We start from the raw sequence: 10,222 nt of genomic DNA, 5'->3' as shown, positions 1-10,222 counted from the left end.
TTCTTAGGGCAAGCCATTTATTCATTTTCTCATGCCTCCGTGAACCAAAATCCGTTTGGGTTAATATAATTTGGATCCTAATAGACCATGTATTCCAATATTGTCCCAGGGCTAGTTTTTATTTCTCCCTTTTATTATGGGTGGAAAATCGAATACTCTCTTTCTGCAATGAGTAAAAAGAAGAGTAATTATTTAGCAATCTTGGGACAACATTCTCTGTAGCCATATATTCATGTATGGGTGTGTAGTGTTGAGGGAACTCGAACGCCATGCCTTGTGATCACCATACAAAAATTTATAAAAGGAGTGGCATTTCCCACTGGACCCGGGGGCTCTGCTGCGCAGGAGGCGCAGCAGCCCCTGCCCAGTATCATCACCCTACCCAGTACCAATAAAGTCGCCGTTTTGGTGAAAAAAAAATCCTAACACCTTCCGTTTGCAATCCTATGGAGCAGAAACGTAATTATAAAAGTCTTAAAGATAAAATTTAATTATGGCTCTTTGGAATAATATAATCAGAATAATAATATCTTTGTACCGGTTCAAACGGAGCGAAAATTAGAATACTTAATTTTTTAACCATATTTTTTAATATATAACCGTCTAAAAAAATTAAATGTTAAAATTTTCACTCCGTTTGAATCGGTGTAAAGATCTTATTCTTCTGATCATATTATTCTAAAACGTCGTAATTCATTTTTATCTATAGGGCTCTTATATGAAGTATATGCTCTTTATTTAGGACCATATAGAGCATAAATGTGATTATGAGAGCCCTATAAACAACAATTAATTATGACTTTTTAGAATAATATGATAATAATAACAAAATTATTGCACCGATTCAAACGGAGTGAAAATTTGAACACTTAAGTTTTTTTAGACGGTTATATATTAAAATATATGGATAAAAAATTAAGTATTTCAATTTTTACTCCGTTTGAACCAGTATAAAGATATTATTATGATCATATTAATCTAAAGAGCCATAATTAAATTTTGTCTTTAAAGCTCTCATAATCACGTTTCTGCTCCATAGGATTGCAAACGGAAGGTTTTGAATTTTTTTTCAATCAAAACGGGGACGTATTGGTACTGGGGGTAGGGGCTGCTGCGCCTCTCTGGGCAGCAGAGCCCCCGGGTCCTTTCCCACTTGCACTCCTCTCCTCTGCATTAAAGTTCAAGATCATCTAAATTTGCCCTCAAACGTGGTCAAAAGGATCACCACATTCACGTACTATGGTGGCCTGAAACTTGACTTTTTTCAAAGGTGGGGTTAAAACTTGCTATTGACAGAAGTAGAAAGAATCATGGTATCTATTATAAATTACAATATGAGGTCTGGTACTGTCCAGTACACTCAGTCTATGAAAGTGTTTGGAAAAAAAAATGAATGGTCCATCCATTTTCTTTCCCGAACACTTTCATAGACTAAGTGTCCTAGATCCTAACACTTTTGTTATAATATATAAAGCACGAGATGATGAAACTTTCATCCATGGGCCTGAGTTAAATATACAACCTATAAAGGGCGTGAGGGTAGATGATTTTTCGTCCATGGGCCTCAGGTAAAATGACAATTTTGCTCCTCAAGTACTATCAACTACTTTATGTAATGCTAGAGCAAATTTCTAAAACAGGCAAAAGAGACAAAATCTACAAAGATACATATGGGAAAAAAGTAACATTAGTTCTAGGTTTTTGATGTCCCTCTTCTAGACAACTAACTGAAAGTATGATGGATGAATATGAATGTTGGAGATTATTGGGAGAAGATACATTCACTACAAATGAACTGATTCAACGCGGAACATGATCACGGGAAAGAAACCGAAACATCCACCTGAATAGATTGAATTGTGGCCGAAAAGTTGCTGCAACTAATTCGAAGCGTCAGCTGCTGCAAAATGAATCAGCTAGCAATCAAATGAGTCCATTAACTCAGATTGAAAAGAGCACTATTCCTCTCGTTCCCAGTTTTCGATAGCAGAATTTCACCAGAGGTGAGTATTTTTTCTGATAAAAATCAGCTTCATAGGAAAGATCACTGCCACATTTCTGCATAAAATAGATGAGTTTGCTGATTCACTGACAAATCTGAAATTCGCCCAAAATCTCAACATCACCATTACTCTCTTCATTTCTGGCTTCACCCTCCTGGGAAGCCACTGCAGTTCCACAACCGAAGTCCTCTGTGGTCTCCACTCCACTGTGGTCCTGTCGAGGCAGTCTTGATCTCATTGAATTCTCTCTTGAAAAAGCTTCTTTATTCTTCCGCCTTGTGGGGGTGGTTAAAAACCCATTTGCAAGTGCTTCCAATGCTTTTACAGTCAGTGGCCTGTTTCTTGTGCTTTGCCTTCTGGAATTTCCATTAGGCTGTTGCTCAGAAGAGGAGACGTCAGCAGGGGGATTTGGTGCTGAAGAATCTTCTAATCTGCTTGTTTCGTTTTCTTCACTGGTTTCAAAATCTGGTGAGACCTGAGGCAAGTTTAGGTCAATCAACGGTCTGGGTTGTGGTTTAGTATGACAAGAACCTTCTGCAACAAAGATGCGGGTTTCACAAGAAATGCCCTCACTGCTCTCAATGGGGCTTCCTTTCGATGAACTGGCAGAAGCGACTTTTTTAGCAGAAAAAATCCCAGAGAGATTGTTTTCGCTTGAATCAGTAGTTTCTGAGCAGCAAATATGCTTTTCTTGTCCCAAACTGGGGTCCACTGAGAAACCGGGAATTTGATGGCTACTCTCGGCCCGACTACAGGCACTTAATCTCCGACGCCTTTTCGTTACTGGGGCTAAATAGGTCAAATCATCTTGTTTCGTCCCCCATCTGGAATTTTCAGACTTCTTTGGCTGCTTATTTTTGCAGAAATTGTTGGAGTCCTCAGAAATTTTAACAGATGCAGCTCCAAAATCCAAACCATGAGTCCCTTGGTTTGAAGTACCAAGATTTTTCTCAAAAGAAAACATCCTGATATCCGGCAATATCTTCGCAGAAATGGATTTGTTGGTGTCCTCTTGATCAAATGTCATGGTACCAAAACTCCCTTCTGTTACCGGGGCCAAATAGTTCAAGTCATCTTGTTTCATACCCCAGCTGCTGTGTTTCGACTTTCTTGGCTTCTTATTTTCGGCAAAATTGTTCAAATCCTTGGGACTTTTAACGGATGAAGTACCAGGATCCAAACCCTTATTTCCTCCTTTTGAATCACCAATTCCAAGATTTTTCTCGTAAGGAAACATACCGATAGAAGACAATGTCTTTGTGGAATCAAACTTAATGGTGTCCTCTTGATCAAGTAAAACAGTATTGACCCGCCTTTTTGTTACCGGGGATAAATAGTTCACATTATCTTGTTTCATCCCCCGGCTGCTCTCTTTAGACTTTCTTGGCTTCTTGTTTTCACAGAAATTGTTATGATCCTTCGAACTCTTAATGGATGCAGCCCCAGAATCCAAACGCTTGCTCCCTTGGTTTGAAGCACCAATTTCAGGTTTTTTCTCACAAGAGAAGGTACCATTTGCGGAATTGGAACCACAAAAGCCCTCAGGATCGAATAGCACGGTATCAACAACCTCCATATCTTCAGACGACGCCTCAGGCTCAGAACCACCATCATCACTTTCTTCAGAATGGCTTCTGGAGATGGTCGTTTTCAGAACTTCATTTGGCAACGTTTTCAATTCTCTCATCTTAAATATTTTCCCATCACCCATGCTTGTATCCACCACCGTAAATTTCATGACATCCGTAATGAGATTCGGAGTCCGCGGCTGAAGATAACAGTGACGTTGATCTGTTTTGGTTTCCATTTTCCACCCATCCTCTTCCTTTTTTCCATTTCTCTCATCCGCTTCCGTCTCCAGCTCAAGTAGACCAGGGTCCGAAGCAACTTTACTCAGAACATCAGTAACGGAATCGAAAAAGTGGTTTCCTTTCACTAGCCTCCTTCTAGAAAACTTTTTCACACCGGGCATAAGAAAGACCAAAGAATGCTTATAACCAGCGGCATAGTTATAATCCTTGGGTTGCTCAGAGTGCCAACCTCTTGCTAGCAAACGGGGCCAAACTGCTTCCCAAAACAAGTCGTTTGATCGAGCCTTGCTCAAACGGAAATCTCCCGTGAGAAACTTGATGATTTCTGTGGGTGTGAGAGAGGAGCATGCTTTCCCAATTGGTACTTCTGAGCGCGTAGAAACACCGTGATTGGATTTCAATGGCTCCATTGTGATGCCTGTTAGATCTCTCTTCCCTTTACCAATTCCAACGGCCTCTACGAGACTGCTTATCCCAACTAAAGCTTTTAAAGTAGAGACATACTCCTCTAATAGCATTTTCCCCTCCCCAAAAGTCTTGGATACCTGTCAGTTGATACAGGTATAATTAAGCAGGAAATCATGTTCGCAATACAGAGCAGCAAAGGTAAATTATAGCCCTAATGACAGTTTCCGCTAAATCACACTAGAATGTGTTAGTTCAGCAATACTTTAGTATAGATCACGGGGTGGAAAAAGGCATATGATCAAAGGAAAGCACTGCATGCTACTAAATACAAGAGCTCTCCAATCGAAAGTATATGAAGGCTGGTCACTTGATCACAAGTTTAAGAAGGATGACTAAAAATTGCAGAGGAAACCACTGAAATATAACCTTTGGAGTAGATAATTCCCGATAGATAGTTCGAAGTTATCTACAAGGTTTTGCACAGATTACCAGCATAAAACTCAATGTTCCTTTTAAAAATACCTGGGAGAGGGAAAATAAGTAACAATGGCAGAAAGGGAGATTTTTCAAGCAATTAATCATTACAAATGATAAAATAGTAATCCTAACCACAATCATTACAGTAATAATACTTATAGACTCCTTTCCCGACATCTCCTAGATGATAAAGGCCCTTGATCATAGCTATACACATCTACATGTTCCAACTGGGGATTGCTATTTCGGAAATGAAATGCTGACATGGCTTCCATTTCATAGAACTATGAGATGTTTATCATGCCTTATTGTACACTTAAAAGACACAAACATGGACACGTGAAAAGACACGGACACGCGGACATGGAAATTCTTAAAAATGTAGGAAATGAGACACACAAAAATGCAGTTTTATTTATTTACTACTCCCTACATATGGCGTATACAAGGGTAAGCTATAACTGTCCCATGCATGTGAATATCTCATCCAAAGATATACTAACAAAGACTAGTGGAACACTAATTGCTAAAGCCTAAAGGAAGACAATATGCATTACCTCATATCGATTTTCTTTAACACTGGATTCTAAGTTGACTTGTAATGTGCTACTAAGCAAGAGTCAAGTGTTCTACAAGTGTCTGAAGGGTATCACAGTTGAGAAAATATTAAGGAATAGTGGGTCTGTTTTGAGTTGTATAGAAGTGCCCGATGGCATCATGTGGTGTTGTGTGAGGCGCATGCCAAATCTTACAAATGTTTGTGCTTCTTTATCAGAGATCACCAGATGTGGTGAAATGAAGATGACAATTGCTTGGTTGTTTGGCCATTCAATGTCATAGAACTCAACTAAATCCAAGACAATGAGCAAATCAAAAACACATAAAGCAATGAGCTTGCAGGATGATACTTGATACAACTTCTAGACCTAATAAAACTCGTCTTTTTTTGGTATATATACCAAAGGGATACTGAATAAAAGTATGTTAGATAAGTGTGTCTGTGACAAGAAGAGGGTGAAATATACAAAATAAAAGGTAAACAGTTGGCCAAAAAATCCAGGCATCAAACAAGTACGAGCAGTTAAGTTAATCGAGTAGTAGAAAAAAAGAACCTTTGGAATTTGCAATTGCTTATATCCAAATGAGATATGGATGAACTTCATTACCATTTACAGGTACTTGAATCACTCTTCCCCCTCAACTCTATGGCTCTATCAAATGTGTGACTTACTATTTCGGAATAAACTACAAACCCAGAAGTTGTACTAAGGAATAAAAGTGGTTATTAAAGAAACTGGAATAGCCCAACCAAACGGGTTAACTGACAGCTATTGGGATTGTTGCACAAGTGTCCTTCCGGACAACATTTTTTCAGATAACCATTCCGACAGTTGGTTCGCCAAGAAAGTTTAAGATAAATAACGGAGTCAATAAAACATAGGATGGTGCGGTCAATTGTGATAACATGATGTACTTTTTCGACCTTGTATAACAAAATTGCAGCTAGTTACCACCAGAAAAGAAAACTTCATGCTAAAGAATAAGACCAAAAAAGTTGATGAGATCTTCCTGAAGGCCCGTGTAAAAGCCATTTCTAAGTTCAGCAAGTGACATACTTGTGTGCATGCACATCTATATGTGAGTATCCTTGGCCCATGTAGTGGGAAAGAAAAGGAGGAACACAAGATTGAGTACTTCAGGAAGTACCTCCAACAAAGTGCTCTTGCATTCTTCCGACACATGGAGAAACAAGCGAGATAACAATTCCTGTTGCCTTAATCCAGTGAAAATCCTTTGCCCATACACACACTTTCTGCTTCTCATCTTCCGGCAATCTGACCATCTTCGATACTTGTCGGATCGATAAAACCTCCCATAGTAAAAGGACTGTATTTCCCCAGTCATCTTACTCTCCATAAACTTCTTCACCTGAATAAGGTTCTTCCCAAAGATATACAAACCAAGGAGGAAACTTGCCTCTTCACTAGCACTCCACGAACCACCAATGGAACCAGGAACCAAACAACATCCTTCACCTTTGTACTTCTGACGCGTTTTAGAGTCCATTTCTTGGTCCAAACCTAAGTTTCCCAATGCAATATCCACAGGCTCAACTTTATGTTTTGAATCTTGATCTGGTGAAAAAATCGGTGCCTCTTTATTGGTTTCGGATTTCAAGACACCATTTTTGTTGGTTTTTCCATTTGAATGATTAAGAGATTGCAGCCCTTTACGTTTCACGTGCTTAACTTCCTTATTGATCCACATGACTGGAATGGGTAATCCTGTAAGAAAATCACTGGGAAAGCCAGGAGCAAATTCTACCTCCAATGGGTTCTTTTTGTACAAAACATACTCTGATTTTGTAATAACTGCTGGAATTTCAACTTGGTACTGGTTTCCCACTCTAGGTAGTAACTCCGGATCTCCAAAGATGCCGTAAACGTCAGCGGAATCTGGAGATGGTGAATTCTCTGCAGATGTGTCATCGATGCAGTCCCCATTCTGGTTCAGTTCAACTGAATCCATCTGCAAAATAAAAAGAAACAATACCAAACCATGACAACACATGGATCGAAAACACAGTTTACACCTTGGTAAATATCAAATCATTAAAGAAGCAGTAGAAATAGAAAAACTAACTTGGACTGGATCCTCTATGTGAATGAATATACAAAATAATTCATTTGGTGTAAATTACTTCGCCAAGGAACTTAGTATGTGCATGGAAGTGATACAAACTGTGAAAATAAAAAATAAAAATCCAGATTTCAACAGATAATCAATCAAGAATTTGATTCCTAATTGATACAGAATGTGAAAGGTTTTCTTATTTTTGACCAAGTGAGAAAGGATTAAAAGAAAAACCTTCGCCCTATCAAACAAGAAGCAGAAAACCAATAAATACAAGGAAACAATGTACGGACTCCACAACTTGAGAAAAAATTTATGCTTTCTGCTCTACCACATGGTATTGTCCGATGATATTGAAGTTTTTCGAACAAACCCCTCCCCCAGAAGAAGTACGACAGAGCTTAAGGTAGCTCCTAAACTTTTGGGCTCCTAAACTTTTGAGCTTTTCCAACCCAAGTACATTCATGTTTGAAGTTCATCAATAGAATCAAATTCTACTCTAAGTGTAAATTTGACAAACATTTTCAAAACTGTTGCCCCAACGTGACCTAGTGACCAAGTCACAGGTTTGAGTTGTGAGAACAACCTCTCCGTTTGCGGGGGTAAGACTCTGTACATCCAACCCTTCTCTAGACCCTATAGTAGCGAGAGCCTCGTGCATTGAGTAGCCCCTATTACTAATCTATAAGTGAAGTGAATAAAATATAGCATTCCCCAATAAACTGCATTACTGAGAAACACGAAACCTAGTAAATTGCACGGCACGCCCATTTTACCAACATTAAGTAAATTCTAAACTTTTGTACTTAAACAATACACTTAACTAAGACATAAGAAATCCACAATTCATCTAAGCCACAAAAAAAAAAAAAAAAACGTCTCCAGAAATTATAGCAGAATTCAGTAAAGTGATTTCAAACATCTTTGAAAAAAATTTGGGCATTTAAAATATTTTCAAAATCTTAGAAGGAAAAGAAAATAGAAGCAAAATGAAGGATAGCCAAAAATACAGAAATCAAATGCATAAGGTCATGGATATTTTAAAATACTCTCTCCGTCCCATAATATTTGTCCGGTCCGCAAAACGGAGACGTAAAAATAATACTATTTTTGTGAGAAAAGTTGAAAAAAAATTCAACAATTTACTAGATCTTGACGAGTTCTTTTAACTTATGAAAAAAATTTAAATTTTTTCTCGAAAGAAATGCATTATTTTGTAGTCCTCGTTTCGCGGACCGGACAAATATTATGGGACGGAGGGAGTACAATTTTAAAGAAAATAACAAAACAAGAACCCACATTTACATTCCCATAAATATCAAGGAAAAATTTAAAAAAGAAAACTTCAGGCCAGAGAAACACAAGCAAGCAGAGGATATGATGCTAAACATAAAAAAAATAAAAATAGAAAAAATAAAAACCCAGATCCATATTTGAAACATAGAACCAACCCAGTTCACCAAAAACCAAGACTTTAACATAAAAATTGTAAGAAAGCAAGAAACAAGCACATTAATCGCAAAATATGAAAACCCAACAACAATCCAAACCAAACAACTACTATGAAACAGAACCCATAAATTAACAGCAAAAAAGAAACAACAAAATAGATAAAAAAGAAATAACTTTCAAACAACAAATTACCATCCATGTGAAAAATCCCAAACGTGATCCCAACAAATTAGAGGAAAATATAACACAGCCGAACCATGGAAAACAAAGATAGCTACATCAAATCGTATCACGCGCAAAACCCAACTGTACAAACATATTATACACACAAACAATACATACATACATGTATACATACACACGCATATCTAGGTGTGTATAACAAGAGAGATAGGGAAATTTTGCTAACCTCCATTGAAGTACAACCACGTGAAGCAGCGAACCTGAGGGAATGGGAGTTCACGGTTATGCCTCGATTAACAAGTTACAGATGCAAAACAAACAAAACGTGAAGACAAAACCAAAAAAAAATAGATATAATATATACATACAGATACGTACATGTACGTGTGTGTGTGTATATAGTGAAAATGGTTAAGGAGAGCTGAGGTTTTCTATGGCTTACCGAAGTTGAATTGGTGTGGAGGACTTGGGAGAGAGGAAAAACGAAAGACTATCTCGCTCGGCAGTCGCTGCTTAGAGAGAGGGAGAGGGAGAGAGATGTAGAGAGAGAGAAAAGTATAATAGTAATGTGTTGTGTATGAGGGTATAGAGAGAGAGAGAGGAGAGAGAGAGAGAGGGTCTGGTCCGTTTAAAGGACGAAAGTAATAGATGTACGCGCAGTGGGACGAGCGTGACACTTTCCCATGAAATGACACGTGGAATTTAAGATTTTTTTGGTGAAATTTGGAGCAACTTTTGCAAAAAAGGCCGTTAGCACTCACAACTTTGCACGAATCTTGCACAAACGTTTTTGATAGGCCTACTTTGGATTTTGCAAAGATGATCCAAACTATTTTACCGTAAAAAATCATCTCAAGTGAATATCGTCAAAGGCTTTTTCAAATTTTGTAAGGCAAAACTGATTAATTCGCCTTACGAAGTTCGAAGAAGTCCTTACCGAAATTCAATTGACCTAGTTTCTTACCATATGCCATATAAAGATGTTTTATGAAAAATGAACGGTTCAAATTATTTTTGTAAATCTCTGTGCATAATATGTGCAAAGTTGTCTACTTGTATAGAAAAACTATAAGCACAAAGCGTCGTTACGTTGTGCTCCAAGTATGTATTCATTTACTAGTGATTCATAAACTTAGGTCCCGTGTAAATGTATGAGTGTGAAAGCAATTATAACATCACGTGACGGGTGTCTTAGAGCTCCTGATAACTTTTCGTGAATCGGGAATTCTATTTTTCCTCCCTAGGAAAGGATAT

General features: G+C 38.0%; 1 protein-coding gene across 2 annotated transcripts; it reads right to left on the bottom strand.

Moving 5' to 3' along the window:
* Positions 1 to 1,645: 1,645 nt before the first annotated feature.
* On the bottom strand, positions 1,646 to 9,549 carry LOC131322114 (uncharacterized). 2 transcript variants are annotated; one of them, XM_058353268.1, is made up of 5 exons: positions 9,411 to 9,549; positions 9,195 to 9,228; positions 7,343 to 7,440; positions 6,407 to 7,228; positions 1,646 to 4,359 (listed from the first exon to the last, which is right to left on the bottom strand). In XM_058353268.1, the coding sequence occupies exons 4-5, from the start codon at positions 7,226 to 7,228 to the stop codon at positions 2,086 to 2,088; spliced, it is 3,096 nt and encodes a 1,031-aa protein (XP_058209251.1). In that variant the 5' UTR covers positions 7,343 to 7,440; positions 9,195 to 9,228; positions 9,411 to 9,549; the 3' UTR covers positions 1,646 to 2,085. The 2 variants fall into 2 exon arrangements, with proteins under 2 accessions (XP_058209251.1, XP_058209250.1); XM_058353267.1 differs by lacking the exon at positions 7,343 to 7,440.
* Positions 9,550 to 10,222: the final 673 nt, after the last annotated feature.

This window comes from Rhododendron vialii, chromosome 4a (genome assembly GCF_030253575.1).
Source record: "Rhododendron vialii isolate Sample 1 chromosome 4a, ASM3025357v1".
Lineage (NCBI taxonomy): Eukaryota > Viridiplantae > Streptophyta > Magnoliopsida > Ericales > Ericaceae > Rhododendron > Rhododendron vialii.
The sequence above is the reverse complement of the archived record's forward strand: the minus strand, read 5'-3'. Positions and strand labels throughout refer to the sequence as shown.